This window comes from Ailuropoda melanoleuca, chromosome 14 (genome assembly GCF_002007445.2).
Source record: "Ailuropoda melanoleuca isolate Jingjing chromosome 14, ASM200744v2, whole genome shotgun sequence".
Lineage (NCBI taxonomy): Eukaryota > Metazoa > Chordata > Mammalia > Carnivora > Ursidae > Ailuropoda > Ailuropoda melanoleuca.
Window position 1 is genome coordinate 42540455 of NC_048231.1, and position 17349 is coordinate 42557803.

At 60.6% G+C, this 17349-nt stretch overlaps 2 protein-coding genes across 2 annotated transcripts in view; one reads left to right on the plus strand and one right to left on the minus strand.

The window, feature by feature from the left end:
* Positions 1-17349, plus strand: part of RSPH14 (radial spoke head 14 homolog) — a 78986-nt gene that overhangs the window by 29460 nt on the left and 32177 nt on the right. The window lies entirely within an intron of this gene.
* Positions 1-17349, minus strand: part of GNAZ (G protein subunit alpha z) — a 40481-nt gene that overhangs the window by 20156 nt on the left and 2976 nt on the right. Inside the window, exon 2 of the mRNA XM_002929538.4 lies at positions 15681-16861. Within this exon, the coding sequence (XP_002929584.1) occupies positions 15681-16403 (723 nt within the window). The 5' untranslated portion in view covers positions 16404-16861. The remainder of the gene's footprint in view (positions 1-15680; positions 16862-17349) is intronic.

Here is a 17349-nt window from a genome sequence, read left to right on the forward strand (position 1 = left end):
GCTCGAGGCTGTCGCCTGCTGGAATTCGTGTTTCTCCACCCCCTTCCCCTGCCCCACGGTAGGTGTCCCCTCATTGGAAGTGTCTCCTGGAGGGCAGGGCTGTGTGCTCAGCTCACCCAGGCCTGGATGGAAATCACCACAACCCCGTGCGGACAAGAGGGCTGAGCTGCCCACAGGGAGACAGCGGGCAAGGAGGTCTCCGAGTTGCCCTCTGTGCTCAGCAGGCTGAGCGGCATGGCAGCCCCTCGGGTCATTCCAAATGCTGAGCTGCTGAGAGTCTGTCATAGCAGCTGCCACCCAGGGTGCTGCTCCCTCTCTCTGTTTAGCTGAGGACTCAGATGCTCAGCAGACTCACTGCTGTTTCCATGACAACGGAGGAGAAAGCCTCCACCCTCAGAGCCTCACACAGCAACACAGACCGATGGCAGGAGGAGGCTGCTGATCTTGAGTTGGGCCAGGCGTCCCTTCACAGGGGCACACGGGCCCAGCCCTGGCTGGCTGGCCTGAGAAATCCTGAGAGGGGTAGGGGAGGGTCTTTGGGAGTTGAGGGGACCCCATTCTTCCTGAGGGAGAGGGTAGTAGGCAGGAAGAAGGGAGGTCCTTCCAGTGACCTGCTCCTGGCTGAAGCAGCCCTGGGTGGAGGGGGCCTCCCGATGGGAGAGGAGGTTAGATACCAGCAGTGTTAGCCTGTGGCTGTGTTGGCCTCCACAGCTAGCTTCCTCCTTTGTGTGGAGGCTACCATGATGCCTGGATGTCCAGCTCTGTTTGTCTCAGAAAAGAGGCTGTAAGGGGATCTCCCCGATATTCCCACTTTACAGATGTAGATACTGGGGCTCAGAGGGTTTGCCTGGCCTGCCTAGGCCCAGCTGCCAGGCCTACCATCCCCACCCAAGGAAAGCCCCAGACAACCACAACCACCCAGACCTGGTCATCCCCCCCTCCCCACTGCTACTGGCCTCAGGAAAGGGGGACATGTCTGGGGACAGAGCTGGATAACCGGGGTCACTTCCAGACCAATCTGGTTAGCATTTCCCGCTTCTTCCTCCCGCAAACCTGCCTTGCCAGACTGGAGAACTGGATTAATGAGGCTAATGAATCCACGAGCCCCTGACTGTTCCTGGAACCAATCTGCAGGGACAGCATGGAGAGGAGAGCCACCAGGGCAATGTGGGTGAGCCAGGAAGCACTGTCGCTCACCCTCCCCTCCTCCAGAGCATTCAGGGCCTCTGGGGCGAGCAGCATTCTCCCTCAGTACAGCCCCTGCTTCCCACTGCTGCCCAGGACCAGTCAGCTGCCCGCCCCCTAAACCTAGGCCATCAAGGCCATGGAGCTGCGCTGGCCCTGTAGCTGTGCGTAAGCCCCCAGGATGCCCAGGCTGAGACAGACAGACAGCCCTGTCCACACACAGGGACAGCAGCTCAGGCCCCTCCCTCCCCTCCATCTGTCAGAACCACCGGGGCCTTCCTCTCCTTAGCACCCCTCACCCTCCCAATCCATGCTTTCCTATCCCACTCTGTTCTCGTGGCCCCAGGCCTCCCCAGTGTAGGCCTGGCTACCCTTGCTCTCTGACCTTTGGTCAGATGTCCACTCACATCAGCATCTGCCTCTCTTTCCATCTGACCCCCTTTTTCTCTCTGGCTTATTTCAGCTTTAGGGTTCCCTCGGTGGCATGTGTGGGACAGTCTGGAAGGGTCAGTGGCTGATCCCTTAGCCGGGCAGGAAGCAACCCTATAGGGTGGGGGCCTGGGTGAGGAGCTCTCAGACTCCATCTGTTCCAACAGGGCTGCCCACCCGCTGTGCGGCCAGGCCCACGGAGGGCTGCCTTGGTTCTCCTTGAACTTTACTGGACAGCCTCGGGTCCTGCTAGCCAGGAGACAGCAGTTATTTTCGGCTATCAGGCAATGAGTCACAATAGAAATGTGGTCAATAGGCAATAATGTGAGGAAGCTGGAGGCCCAGCAACCCACTCACTGAGCACCACTCGGAGCAGTACTGAGATGCAGGTCCAACCTCCCTGCCGCTGCTTTGGCTGCCCTTCTAGACCCTTTTCTCTGGACCCCAGTCGGTCACTTGGCTACGCCTTAAGCTCCTACCGAGTATAGTGCGCACTCCTGCCTTGAGGGACAAAGAAGAGCAGGGAGAACGGAGCCCCCCAGGTGAAGGACACACATGCCACTAACGGTCCGGCGCCCACACCGTGCAAGCTGGAGGGCAGGAGGCACGGAGGGAGGGGCCACATCTGGGCTGGGCACTGACGTATGAGCCGACTTCTGCCACCAGAGGAAGAGGCACCCCAGGCAGTGGGCACTACCCTAGCTGAGGCTGGGGGGCCGGGGCCGGGGCGGCTATGGTGTGGAGAGGGCCCCGTGTCAGGCTGTGGGCTCTGCCTGCATCCTGTCCCATTGATGGTACCTCAAGACACACCTGGCATCTGTCCACACCTTTCTTTCCCAGCGCTCCCCCTTTATTTCTTGCCAGACCATCTCCCGGCTTTCTGCTCTTTGGCTCTCCCTGTGACCCTACCACAACAAAGCCTAAGCCTTCTAGTCGCTTCCATCACAGAGGATGACACTGTGCTTTCCACCAGCTCCCTGACTCATCCTCCCCATCCCTGCCTGAGGGCCTCTGCCACCGCTGTGCTGTTCCTTCCCCGGGGTTCCCACAGAGAACCTGACCTTGACCTTCCCTGACCCCCACCTGAAGCACCCCCTGGTCACGGACCGTCACCGTCTGTTCCTTTGTGACACAGCTTCCAGCACCACCGGGCCCCGTTCTTGTTACTGCTGGCTCCCCTGCCATGAGCACAGCGCCCCGTCTGTCAGGGGCACTGGTCTCTGCAGCACCCAGCCAGGGTGGTCTGCCGAACGCAGGGTGACGGCAGCAGGGCCAGATGGTGCACGCTGTCGGCGTCCATTCGGTGTGGCAGCCGTGTGTGCGGGGCTAGGGTGGGGTGGGAGGAGCCACGGACACGGGGGCCCCTGCCCCGCCCTCCCGCACAGGTGCACTACCCTGGGCCCGGCCCACAGATGGCCTGCAGGCCTCACGCTGCTCCCAGCCTCCTCCCCAGCCCAGGATGCCGATGGCAGGCGCCATCAAGGATGGCAGGGCCGGGCCTCCCTCCCCCAAGACAGGCCTTGCGCTGCCCTGGTCTTTCACTGACAGTTGGCCCATGTTCCTTCTCACATCAGCTCCGTCGCTCAGTGGATCAATCTGCCAAAACGAGCTGAAAAGGTGTTTGATAAGTAGGAGCTCTTCCGGCTTTAAAATGATCAGGAACTACCTGGTCCTGTGTCTTGGTGGATGCAGTCTCGGGTTTTATTTTCCTGTTTCCGTCCCCCGTTGCTAGCCCCCGGCGCTTTTGTGTAGAGGCCCCAGGCCCCTACTCCACGGGTGTGTTCCTCTCCATGCCATGTGGGGTGGGCCTGCCTGGCTCCTGCTCCCGCCACCCCCAGCCTCTGCTGCCACCTGCAGATGAACAGCCCTGAGGCCACAGGACTCCCTGGCTAGAGAGGAGATTAGCATGTGGCACAGAAAGATTAGCAACTCAGGGCGGCACACCTCATGCCCTTGGACAGTCCCAGGTTTTCACGGGGCCCTTGACCTTCCCACTACTTCCTCCTCTCCTTTTCTTTCCCAGGTCCCTCCTGCCCCAGGGTCCTGCTTGCTGCACACCCAGGCAGGGAAGGAAGGGGACAGGAGGGTCAGGAGTGGCCCATTTAAAGTGCTCAGCCCTGCAGGCCTCGCCAGGAACAGATGGGGCTTCTCTGGGGTGGGGGTGTGTTCCAACCAGTGCAGGAGTCAGAGTCACTGCTTGCCTGTCCCCTTGCCCCCCAATCCAGGGACAATTGCGACGCTCGTAGTAACAGCACCGGCCAGGCCTGCCACTTCAAACAGCAAAGGCTGTTTAAACAAGATAACAGGCTGTTGGTAAAGCTGAAACTCGGGTCCTAATAGCCTAAACCCCTCCGAACCTGCCAGAATCAGGGGAGAGCTACTTCCTGCCTCACCCAGCAGTTCAGCTTTGGACCACCTGCCTCTGATGCCTCCCACTCACCTTGGCACCCACCCTCCGTGGGCCATTCTGTTTGCTAGTCCCTGGCTTCCCCATGTGTACATGGAAGGGGACTAGGGGGACTCGAAGTAACAGCAAGGGTGGCAGCATCTCAACCCCCCTTCCCCCTCCATGGCAGGGGAGAGCCAAGTATCCTCCTCAGAAGGTGACAGAAGGATGAGCTGGGCTACCTGGGGAACTTGTTCTTAGAGTCTGAGTTCCCTTGTCTGTGTGGTGGACGCCACACTCTGCGAGGGTGGGGGGCTTAGAGGTTTGCATGCAGGGACCTACGGCTGCATCTGGGGGTCTAGTCTCTGTCCTCTGCCCTGCCCTTGTCTTCCCACCTGGATGTCAGCCCCTGGAGAGGAAGGGCTGAAGCCTGTGTACTACCGACTCTCCCACGGTACCTGGCACAGGGCTGAGAAGCAGGGCGCCTCAATACAAGTGTGGTCACTCCAGCTCTCCTCCTTCCATTTCTTCTGTGGCCAACCACAGCCCACACAGCCATCCGAGCTCTGAGCCAATGCTGTGCCCCAGCCCTGTGCACTGCCTGGACTCCTCAGGAGCGGCACAAGGGACAAGGGGCCTGGACCTGGGCAGCCCAGGCCACACAACACCCGTGGGGCCCCAGCCGACTGAGCTGTCCCCCTGGGAGTCTGAGTGGGCCAACCAGGACACCAGCACCCCAAATACACCCACCGCTTGGTTTTGCTTTCTGCTCTCACTGAACCTCAGGATCAATGGCGTATAGGATCTTATGCAGACGGAAAGCACCATCCCACTCCCACAAGTATCGGCACAGCCCGGGGGAGACAGAGCCCTGGGATTAGGGAGGGGAGTATCTTGTCACTTGAGGAGATAGCTTAGGTATGAGAAACGACTCCTAGTTTGGGGCAGCAAATTCTCAGGACAACGTGGGAAAGCATCTGCTCTGAAAGGGCCTGGAACTCCCATGTTCTGCTCCCCCACTTCATGCCCAGGCCCAGAGAGGGCAGGGGCCCCAGAGGCTCCCCAGCAGGCCACTGGCAGTGTTGCATGGAGTCTAGGCTGTGCCACCCCCCCCCCCCCCCCCGCCGCTGCCTCAGGGAGGGAGGAATGCTTCTTTCAGAGCCCAGATCCATTTTTGCTTCGGCTGAAATGAGAACTGTTTCCTATTTGTTTTTGTGTTAAATCTTGCCAGCTTGATCCAAGTCCCCCTGCTGTCAGTCACTGACGGGAAATTAGCAAACAGCAGGACGCAGGTGCGTGTGGACTGGAAGCTGGCAACACAGATTACAGGCCTGGCCTGGCCGGGGCTTGCAGACCACTGTCACCAAGGGAGGAATCTGCAGTGCAAAATCTCTGGGTATTTTCAGCTCTGGGGGACCTCCTGGAACCCACTAGCCTAACCCCCTTGCCTGACCCTGTTCAGCAAGGAGCGTGCTCCTGTCCTCCTGGGCATAGCCCCGGGCCACACCTCCAGGAGCAAAGGCTGCTGAAGCACTTGGCAGCCACTTCCTGCAGGGACATGGGAAGCTGGGGACAGGGTGGGGGCAGGGGTGTGGCAGAGATATCTTAATGGGGAACCTCTGCCTGTGGGGTATTACTGCCCTGACCTTGGCTTCTCCATCTGCAGGGGGTGAAGGGGGCTAGAGCGATCTTCTGGGGTGTCAGCTCTGGTGAGAATCTGATCAGGGGCGGGGCCTCTCCCAAGGAAGGACTGCCCACGTGTGTGCTGGTACAGCCGCACAATGGGGACGTGATTTAGAGGATTCTGCAGGCCGTGGGACCCTCCATGGATCCCAGGCACTGCCACAACAGGGGCCTCCAGCCTGGGAATGGCTGTTGCTGGCCCAGTGCCCGTCACTGCATTTGCCCAAGGCGGTGGCTGCTGGCTTTACCCTGCCCAAGATGCTGTTACTGTCACTGACACACCCCATACCTTGCTAGGTTCCCAGCAGCAGACAGAGCTCTCCTGGTGCTCGCTCTGGCCAGCTCTGTCCAAGCCTCTCAGCCTGTTCACAGGCAAGACAAGGCGGTGAGACAAAGTGGGAAGGGCCCCATTTCTGGCCTCAAGCCCTCGTCTTCACTGGGGAGACAGCCTTGGTCTTCAGGATGTGTAGCTCAGGGGTCACCCCCAAACCCCTTGACCACCTCTCCTGTCCCCACCTGCTTCACTAGGGCTGTGCCAGCACATCATTCCAGACAGGCAGTGTTGGCGGAGAGCATGGGGTGGCTCAGGGGATGCCCAGGCCAGGCCATGGGAGGGCAGGACAGTCTGGGGTGTGGGGCTACAGAGCCCCAGCAGCTATGCCTGCAGACAAAGTGCTGGGTGGGAGCAGGGACAAGATTTGGGGGAAGGGTGTGCCAGAGGCCGGCTCATCACTGGCATGGCCACAGCCTCACTGCCCGCAGGCTGGACTCACACACTGCGACAGCCCTGGGGGATCATCAGGCTTCCAACCTCCACAGGTTCCTTGCTGACCAGAAGAGACCTCCTGTCCTCCCCGCACCGCTGTAGCTGCGGGACTGGGATGCCCCCGGGGGGAGCATGTCCTGGCACAGGCCTGGCAGTGCCCCAGGGCCTTTGCTCTGAGAGCCCTCTGCCAGGTCCCCTGGTCAGCCGGGCTACAAAAAGCCAGAGTGTCTGAGGGTCAAAGCAGACCATGACAGGCCTGTCCAGCACTGTCCTCACCCCTGCGATGTCATGTCATATCCTGCGGGGCCCTTGCAGCCTGGCCCTGGGAGGCATGTGTGCAACCGAGGGGGGGAGGTGGGCAGGATGGCTATCAATAGGCTCCCCGGGGAGCAGACCACCCTGGGGAATGGGTCTCAGCTCAGGCCACATACGGCCCCAGGCTGCTCTGCGGTGGGCTGACCTTGGCCTTGGGGGACCTCAGCTGTGTGCAGGCTCAGCCCACGTGCTAGTGCAGGGGGAGCTCATGGCTGTCCCTTGTGAGAGGAAAACGAAATGGCAGAAGGGTACCGTGTTCCTCACAGGCCTGTGCCAAGTCACATTCCACCTTCCCTGTCACCCACACCAGGCAGGGTCACAGGTGAGACCACGGGGGCTGGGAGAGGCTCACGGTCCTGCTGAGCTGCCCCAGGTCTAAGCTCCAACACCTGTACTCGCTTCCATCAGAGCACGAGCCCCACAGTTCCAAGCCCTGCGGGCACCAGGCACGACAACAGGTAAAGGCAGGGAGCATCCACACTATGTCTTGTCCTCGAGCTGCGGGACTGTCCCACTTTACAGATGAGGAAGTCAACACTGCATCTGATCATCCAAGCGGAGGCTGTGCAGGACCAGGGGCCACAGGTGGCCAGGTACTTCTCCCTCTCATCTCCTGGGGTCCCGTCCTTGGGCAGACAAGACTAAAAGAGAAGCCACAGGGGGTTTGCCCAGGAGCCCGACAGATACCGAATAAAGAGCCAGAGTAGAAGTCTCCCCTTAGTGCCTTTCCTGCTGGCCCAGGGGTGGGAAGCCATCCAAGAACTAAAGTTTGCCTCAGTCAGCCCCAGACCTTTGGCTGACTGTTGTTTTATTAATGAAATTAGAGAAAGTGCACGAGCCCAGGAGATGCCAGCTGGGGGTGAGGAAGGTAGGATGAGGGTGAGCTGCAGCCCGGGCTCCCAGGCCAGCCAGAGCTTGCCCTCTGGGTCTGAGGACATGTGTCCCGTTGGGAGCCAGGCACAGGGAGTAGGGGTGCCTTTCGCTCCATCCTCAGTGTCCCCCTCAGATACCCACAGTCCCGTCTTTCCCCCCAGCCGACTGTTCCTCTAATCTCCCCAGAACCTCTAGACCATCAGAGCCAGTGGGGCCTCGGGTGCCCTACAGATGGGCAAAGAGGGGTCCCACCCGCAACCTGTTAGCACAGAAGCATTTCTGGTGTTGTTCAGGGCAGTTGTGGGACTCCCCTGGATGGCAGACCTCCAACGTCCCCACCTATGCCAGTTACTGAGGGTCCCCAAGTCAGCTTGGCCCCCACTGCTCTTAGTTTCCTCCCTCCAGTCTGTTCTTGGTAAGTGGACGAGTTGTTTTTCAGTTCTCGGATTCTAGAAATCTCTTAAAACAATGATAATCTGTGTCTTAAAACCCAGAGCTGTTCTGATGTGTGCGTAAGGACCAGAACACATGTGCTGGGGAAATTAATTATCGCACTGGCTGGGTGGCCAAGTGGGATGCAGGCTGGCAAGTTCTGCCGTGAAGCTCCCAGTAAGCACAGAATGGAGAAGTTCTGTGTCGGTGGAAGGGGCATCCTCTAGAACAATCAGGTGGCAGAGGGGGAAGTGCACAGATGGCACAAGACGCAGCTGCCCCAGCAAACCCCGGTTCCACCATCTCAGGGTGTGCGGGCACTGATGTCCACCCCAGACTGCTGAGGATGGGATACGGCACCCGGAACCTTGCCCCTTCTCTAGGGCAGCCAGGGCCCTAGCTCTTCCCCCCCACCCCGCCCCCGAGCCTACCTTTGCTGGCTGCTCCCACAGCTCCCACAGCCAGGCTGGATTCTGCAAGGTCCACGGTGAGTACAGATCAATACTCCCACCTTCATCCTAATCCACACGGGTCCCAGATGCCTGGGCCCCTCTTCTCTGCTGCAAGCTGGTCTCTGGGGCAGAGCACACCCTCCCAGCTTCTCTAAACCCAGACAGCTGCTTCACAGGGGTGCCTTGAAGCTGGCCACAGTGAGCACAGGGCCAATGGAAATGGGTGCTAGCAGAGCCACCCCAGCCCTTCAGGGGCTGCGTGATGCCAATCTCATCTGACCTCACGGGAGGAAGGGACATGATCATTTCTGTGCCTGGACGGGGAGCGTGCTACACGCAGGAGGTGTGAGAAATGCTTCCTGACTGAGTATCCCAAGGGCTTGTCCTCTCAGATGGAGAAGAACACAGGACGGGCCTGAGCTTGAGCAGATGGGCTCATGTGAGTCTGCTAACGTGCTGACAGAGGGAAAGCAAAACTACCCAGCTCCGAGTCTGCTTCTCCGCGCAGAAAGGCTTCTCGTAAATCTGCCTGGGGAGAGTGGGAGGGGGTTAGACCGTGGAGCCTCTGGCAAATTGCTGTTCTGGGATGGGATGAACGTGAACAGAAATGACACCTGTGGTCACAGGGCCAGAGCAGGGACTGCTGAGTCTGAGAAAGAGGGGCACTGCCCAGCTCTCCAGAAAGACGTAGACGGCGAACGCTGTACTTCACCTCTCAGCGAGCCTGCCCCGGCGCAGGTCCTCCCGGCCAGGGTTTGGGGTCACTGGCTGAGCAGGCTGCTGAATGTTTAACAGCCGGCCCAGAGGGGGCACATTTGTAGCATCTGCCAATTTCTGCGGTGATTCCTGCATGATTGTAAGCCCCCAACATGATGTCAAACAGCTCGCAAAGTTCCTCAAAATGGACAGACTGGCACTTGTGAGCTGGTACCGGCCAGCTCTAGCTCTCTGGCGGGATGGCGTGCGGAGAGGGAGGCTCTGACGCCGCCAACCTGGCTTCGGATGCTCCCTTAGGCGGGTGGGGGGCCGGCTCTGCCAGCACAGGGCAGAGAGCGCCTGCTTGCTCCCCTCCCTCAAGGCTCGTCAGCACTAGGGCAAGAGGCTGAGCCCAACTTGTCTCTGAGGGAGGCCCACACCAGAGCCCAAGCTGCTCGACTTCCTGTTTGGGGAGGGCCACCAGGCTCAGAGATCGAGGAACACCGTGGATGTCCCCGTGCAGATTCTGCCAAAGCGCGTGGCAAAGTCTGTCACGGTGGAAGAGGCGAGCAATGGGGATGGCGACCCGGCTGTGCTTAGTGACACCCTGTGCCGGGGGGGGGGTCTAGTGACACAGTAGGAGGTGACCACCCGGAAGGGTGGCTGAGACGCTCAGTGCAGCACCGGGTCCACAAGGATGAGGAGGCAGGGATAAATGAAAAGGCGGTGTTAGCATCCCGAAGCTCCACTGTGCAGTGTGGAACAGGGACGGCGGGGCTGGTCATACTGAGCAGCAGGCGGGCCCAAGCCCAGGCCCAGCCTTGTCCTTCTGTTTGGCAGACATCTGACAGAGGTCTTACTTAGGGCAAGGAGTCAAGCACAGAGGTAGACAGGAAATGGGAGCCCTTGGAAGCTTCCAGTGCAACAGGGAAGGCGGAACGGAGGAAACTGCTACTGACAATCGCCTCAGTGGCTGCATGTCTCCCTGGGAACAGAGGGAAGGAGCTGAAAAATCACTTGGCAAGTGCTAGGGGCCACATCTAGGCATCAGGCTGTGCTGTCGGGGAGTGATGGCTGATGGCTGCTGCCTTCTCTACCGTCCCTCCACTCTGCCCTTGCCCATCACAGGCTGGATCCGACACCCCATGGGGACTCACATGAAGCCCAGGGCCCTGGGGGAGTGAATACCCATCGCCACTGGCCATTCACTGAGTGGGGGCCATGGGCTCACAGCCAGGGTCCGCTGAGGTGAGCCCTGTTAGGGCTAGGACAAGGGCTGGGCCACAGAGCAAGGGACCTTGGATGGGCCCAGGGCCTGAGGAGCCCATAGGGAGGCGCGGGGGGCTCTGTTCACAAGTACTGACAGCAGTCCAGTTGTGCATGCATGTGTGCCCGTCCCCCTTGCAACCAACCGCAGAGAGAAAGAGTTGGTCTACGCTGTAAAGGGGATGCTGCCGGGCAGAGTGTGTGGCAAGCTGAGCCCCATGCCCGCCTGTACCTGCCGCAGGGGGCACCATCTTGGCCCGGCCCTCTTAGTGCCTTTGCCTCTACAGAGCAGCTCAGATCTGTGCCTGGGACTGTCCACTCCCAGGAACCCAGGCCCCTCTGCCAGCCAGGCCCTGCTTCCTGGCTCTGGTCTAGGAGGTCTCTGATGTCCCAGGGTCATCCACAATTTGTGGAGGCTGAAACAGATTTGATGTGGCCCTGGCACATGGTGAGATCAGAAGGACAGTCTCAGGGAGACCTGTGCTGGGGTGGGGGTGCGGGGTGGGGAAGGCCGGTGGCCTCCATGCAGGTCGATGGCACGCCTTCCTGGCACGGTCCCAAGTCCCCATGGCACAGTTCCTGGATCTATGTCCTCGACTGGGTCAGGGCAGGAGGCAGAGTGGGATGTACTCTGCTCAGGCTGCCTGTGGTCCTGTCACTGATGGGGTGGGCGGAGTGCCAACCCTGAGAGCCACTCAGGTCTCCTGAGCCCAAGGGAGAAAGCAGTCCACACCCCAGGGCTCTCCCTGGAGCACCCCTGTACCTACAGGATGTGGGCATTCCAGAGTCCCCTGGAGTCCCTGAGGGAGCACTGCCAACTTCCCATCTCCCAAGAGCCAGACTCAGCCCTGGGACACATGATACATGATCTCTAGACCCCAGTTTCCCCGTTTGCAAAGGTGGCTGGTCAGGACACTAAAGGACATGTGAGAGCCCTTCCAAATCTAAGCTGGGGTATCACCCACATCTGGCTGTTGCCCGTTCTAATCACCTCCTTTGGCCCAGCTCTGTGATCACCAGCTCTGCTAACCATCGGTGAAAGCCTGTCTTACTGCAATCCAATGCATCACCTTCAACATGCCATTTCATGACACCACGTGATTTTTAAAGCACTAAAACAAGTTCCCTTTAGGGCTGAATGACAGAGCAGTGCTAGGGAGCGGTACTCAGTTTGTAGGACAGCCTTGAGTGGCCCCCTCCTCTGCACATGCGCTCCCCACCTTAGGGCCCAGCACTTTCGGGGGCTCCCCAGAAAGGCTGAGTGTCCCAGCAGCTGCGCACCCAGAAGGCAGGGCCCTAACCTCTGGCTCTTCCCCGGCCTGCATGCTTCCCGCCCAGTCCAGTCCACTAAGCACCACTGTGTGCCAGCCCTGTGCCCACAGCACATGCCATAGAGACTGGGTGGATGACGGGGCTTTGGGCCTGGCCTCATGCTGTGGCGGGCTGGGACCTGTCTGGAGTTCAGCTCCCCTGGGAACTGAGGGTCCCAGGATGAGGGGGGCCATTGACCAGGGCTGGGCAGAGGTGACAACGACAGTCTGGAGTCTGGTTACGTAGCAACTGCCACCTGCAGAACTTGACCCCCCAAAGGGTATGTCCTTGTGTCCTACCCATTACCCAAGGGACCCTCCTCAGCACATGTCAGCCAGGTATCTACTGGTTAAGCAGTGGGGACCAGGCCTCCCCCACTGAGACTTGCTGTGGCCCAGACCACACCTCGCTGTGGCCACAGTTGGTCCTGCATGAAAGCAAAGCAGGGGACACCCCTGGGAACTGCTCCCTGCCAGGTTCTGAAGGAGGGGGCAGGTGTCCCCAGACAGCATGAGGTTTGTAGAAATGACACCACAACCGTGCTGGGCGTGGGGCCCCCCCCCTGCCCCAGCAGTGGCTCCCTGTGCCGTCGGGAAACTTGGGTTCACCTCAGCATCTGGCCTCTAGTCCAGGCTTTGCCTCTGCAGAGTGGGTACACAGCAGGTGCACAACAGGTGCACAATAGGCCCTCTACAGGGCCTGGAACACCAACAGCTCCACTGGAAAATGGGCAACTAGTAAGCTCCAGAGTCCACTAGCAGATCTGCAGGGGCAGAGGTTGGGGGGCAAGTGCCCATCCCCCATGCCTTCCCAAGGTTCCCAGCAGGGTGTTGGGGCCCCACCTGGTGGGACGCTAAAGGGGAGGGGCCCGAGCCCCTGCCATGGCAGCTGAGTGAGAAGCCTGAGGCGGGACCTTGGGGACACAGCCTGTCGGGGCTGTCACAGCGGGATGGGTAGCTAGCCAGCACATCTCTGTGCCCGAGTGGGGCTGTGGTTGAGTCTCTGAGTTTAAAGCCCTATCTTTCTTTACTCTTGGAAGAGGCCACGGGACAGGCCCAGAAGGAAGGCAGAGCTGCCAGGAAGTGGTGTTCTCACAAAAGGCGGGCCAGAGGCAGGGAGCCCTGGCTTGGCCCCAGGCAGTAGGTGTGGCTCAGGGAGGGACCATGACTTGTCTTAAGCCTGGGCACCCCGACCTGTCCCCCCACCCGTGACTGGGACAATAGGCACAGCTGCCGCCACCCCACAGGATCAGTCAGGTGACACATCCCTGGGCTGTGCTCTGGCCTCCTGTGCTCTCCGAGGCGGCCCCGTGTGGGGATGGTAGAGGCCCACCAGACTCTGGAGCCCCCAGGCGCCTGCCAGGGCTGTATAGGGGGACAGGGCCCCAGGCAGGGGGCCCGTTAAATCCTTCTAGGATCAGGGCAGGGAATCTTATGAAGGCTGGGCGTGGCTCCTTGCCTCTGCTCGTTGCCATGGTCTAAGGACACCCTGGAATCTGCCTCCCCCTGCCCAGGTGCTGCCCTGAGCTCGCTGCAGCCCTCTGCAGCCCTCTGCAGCCCTCCGCAGCCCTCCACGCCCAGGAGCCTAGAGATCCTGACGTTACCCTTGGCAACGTGCTGACGCAGATGCCAGCAGGCGGGGAGTGGAGGGAGGTGGTGGTGGTGGCTGTGGCTCGTTTGCCAGGCATGGGGGCGGGGGGCTCTGCCAGCCCGCTGTCAAGAGAGAAGACGAGGCCTCAAGAGCCGAGCCAGAGAGAAGAGCTCTGAGGAGCCATGTCCAGAGCCTGGCACTGGGCCCCCAGGTTCCCTCGGCTTCTACAAAAATCAAGCATGGCTGGTTCTTGGCTGCCTTGCCTTTGCTGGGGCCCAGGGACAGTTGAGGGCCCTTGAAAATAAGGCACAGGGGGGCAGCCCTGTCCTGTCCCCAATGGATGCATTCGCCTTGGCCGGGACAGAGGAGGGCAGGGGTGCAGAAGAGACAGGCTAGCGTTGGTGACGGGAGCTGCCTGCAGGCACTGGCAGAGGCAGGCTCTGCTCTCCGCCTGGCCTGGCTCTCCCCTGGGCGGCCAGCCCACCACGGCGGCCAGCCGGCTGGAGGAACCACGGGGGCTATTGTCTTTCATCGGCAGCCTGTTTGTTTTCCATCCTGAGATATTGCTGGTAGAGCATGAAAGGTCACAACTATTTGGAATCCAGTGAATTTCTAGCCTCGCTTGAGTTTCTCATGAAGAATTTCCTTTTCTGGGGAACAACCACCTACCCAGGCCTGCTGAGACCAGGGTGCAGGCCTGGCTGCCAGCCCCTCCCTTTAGAAAATGTCCTGAGCAGCTCCAGAGCCTGGCTGCCTCCAGGGGGCAAATACAGGACTCCCAGAAACCACCCCTACCCCCCTATCCAGGCCAGGGGTTGCCATCCCTGCCCAGAGCTGCCAGCTGTGTGCCCCCCAGGGACAGGGCCGGGAGTAGGCTAGAGATGTGAGGGCCTGCCTGGGGCTGCCTGTCCAGCAGTTTGTCCACCCAGCCCAAGTGGGAAGCTATTCACTAGCACACAAGTGGGGACCCACCTGTAATGACAGGCTGCAATAGAGGGGTGTGCTGGCACTGGGTCAGGGAAGGCCTTTCAAGGAGGTGACACCTAAGGGGAGACCTGAAGGATGGGGACAGGCAAAGACAGGGGGTCACGCACTTAAGGCTGGAGACAGCAGAGAGTGTGAGTGAAACAAGCCCATGAAGGCCAGAGCAGAGAAGAAGAGGCAGTGAGGAGGTGGAGGATGGGCAAGGCGGAGCCGGTGGGACCGCGGGCAGGAGAAAGCCTGGCCTTGGGCCCATCTTTGAGGACACCTGGGCCACCTCCGAGTTGACAGGTTCAGAGAGCAGAGATGATAGCCAAATCCCTCTATGAGACACGGGACCAACTTAGGTCCCAGGCATCCTGCCTCCCACGTCTTGCCATACCTGTGAGCACAGGCTTGGCTGACAGAGCCTGCCAAAAGACGGTCTGGGAGCCCGGCCCGGCACTGAAGAACTTGCCGTGCTTGACCTGGAGATGACAGACGAAGCAGCCCCGAGATCTAGGCCCTGGGAAGGCCTCAGAGCACAGGCTATCACCAACCTCAGGACACAGCAGAGACAGATAGAAGCCCAGAGAGCTGACCAAGGGAGCGCTTTGTGGCTGGCGGATCTGTTCTGGGACTGTCCCGGGGCCTCACCTGGGCACCTGACTCTGGCCTTGCATCATGGCCTGGTCAGCCCCAAGCCCTCTGCTCACAGCAATGCCTCATCAAAGAGCCTGACCTTGCCCGTCGGCTGGGATGTTCCCTCTGCCCAGAACCACACAGGGCACTGGAGTGGGTACAGGCAGAAGAAGAAGAGGAGCAAGAACCCCTAGAAACCGCACAGTGCAGGGAGCCAGGCAGACCCTGCCCACAGGGAGCTACAGGCTTGCTCTGCCCCATGGATGTGGTGTCCTCAGCCCAGGCCCCTTACACCATCACTGCCTGGCACAGCTGTGGAGAGACACCTGGGTGCACACAGGGCAGATGAGGGGAGCCCTGCTCGCCATCTCCGTGACCACCCTCCTCCAAGAGGCTGGACTTTCTTGAAAACCTAATGAAAGCCACAGGCCCCCTGAGGGCCTGTCAGGGCACTGAGGTCAGAGTGGGACCTGTCCATGCTAGGGTGGCCACCAAGAGAGCTAACAGCAGGCGCTAGAGTGCCCGTGATAGCCACCACACTCCACACCGTGCTCCCAGGACAGCACCTCTCTGGAGCCCCCACGGCTCCCCTTTGACTGCAGCCTCTCTTACCTGGCCCATACCCTCAAGCCCACCCACTCCCCAGGAGCCAGTGGTGGCAGGAGCAAGCAGAGCAAAAGCCCGGCACACTCACCGTCTGGTTGTCCTCGTAGAGTTTCAGGTCGTAGCCACTAAGCTCCACACAGAAGATGATGGCTGTGACGCCCTCGAAACAGTGGATCCATTTTTTGCGCTCTGACCTCTGCCCGCCCACATCCACCATCTTGAACGTGAGCTCCTTGAAGGTGAACTTGTTCTCCACGATGCCCGTGGTCATGTCCCGGGAGCGCAGAATGTCCTCAACAGTGGGGATGTAGTCGGGTGCGGCAATGCGCTCCAGGTCATTCAGGTAGTAGGCCGCGTTGTCCTCCAGGTGGTACTCACTGGAGCGGCCGAAGCAGGCCTGCGCCCCGGGGTCGGCCCACAGCCGCCGCATGACGCCCAGCAGCTCGGGGGTGATCTCGCCCTTGCTCTCGGCAGGGCCCGTCAGCGCGAAGAGCTGGACGGCGTCGTAGGCGCGGTCCGGGTTGTGGAAGTCGATCTTGAGGGCGGCCAGGGCGCGGATGATGCGGGTCAGCGAGTCGATGGCGTTGTAGATGATGAGGGGCTTGTACTCCTTGCAGGCCTCCAGGTTGAAGCCCCCGCTGTGGATAATCTTCATCTGCTTCACGATGGTGCTCTTGCCCGAGTTGCTGGTGCCCAGCAGGAGCAGCTTGATCTCGCGGCGCTGCCGCTGGCTCTCTGAGCGCAGATGGCGGTCAATTCTTCGGGACCGCCGCGCCGCCTCTTTCTCCTCTGAGCTTTGCCGACATCCCATGGTCCGGCAGCGGCGGGCCCAGATGCAGAGCACGGGACGGGGCGCTTCTTCCTGTGGCCACGAGCAGGGGACGCTGAGACGCGGGCCAGGGGTGCCCGGCAGACGGAGCCCTGCTGCCCTCGGAGCGCTCAGCGCGGGTGGGGGGGTGAGGCCATGCCACGCTGCAGCCCCTGCCCCAACACCTCTTCTCCAGCTGGCATGGTGATCGCCTGTCACGAGGAGGTGGCCGAGCCCTCCCTCTGGTGACACTCCACCTGCCCAGGCCACTGTGGGGCCCGATATGCCGCCGTCATTCCCTGTCCTCCCGACGGTGGGAAGCTGTACTCTAGCGTCTGCCTAGGCTGCTGCCGTCTGACTGCCGGTTGCCGTGGCGGTGCTGCTAAGTGAGGCTGGAAGGCCAGCCCCCGGTGCCGCGGGCGCTCCCTGCGGCCCCCCTGCCTTGGGCGTCCGCCCTTCACCTGCCAACACAGAGAAGAGGATGAGCCCCCTCCCACCGCAGGCCGAGTAGGAAAAGGACACCTCAGATCCCGTCGGGAAGCAGCCTGGGGAACAGTGAATCAAACCCCCTCCCTCGGAACTCTGCTGAATTGTGCCCAAATCCACGGCAAAACAAACGTGCCTGGGAGCTCCGCCCCGCACCCCTCCTGCGAGCCAGTGTGCTTGAAGCCTGGTGCTTGAGGAAAGGGTGTCCTGAGCCATACTAGGACTTTAGCCTTAGGGTTTTTGGAGTGAGTCCAGGGCCCTGCTGCCCCTCCTGCCCACTGGACCCGGCCAACCTCACCCTCCCAGAGCCTGAGTCTCTGGGTCTGGTGGTCAGTAGGATTCAATACGGTGGTCCTGTTGTGATGTCCTCTTCCCACCTCCCTCCCTATCTCCTGTACCTGCCGGGGCTTCACCCACCTGTGCCACAGCATCAACGGGGCTTGGCTCCTCCTTAGTTTATGGT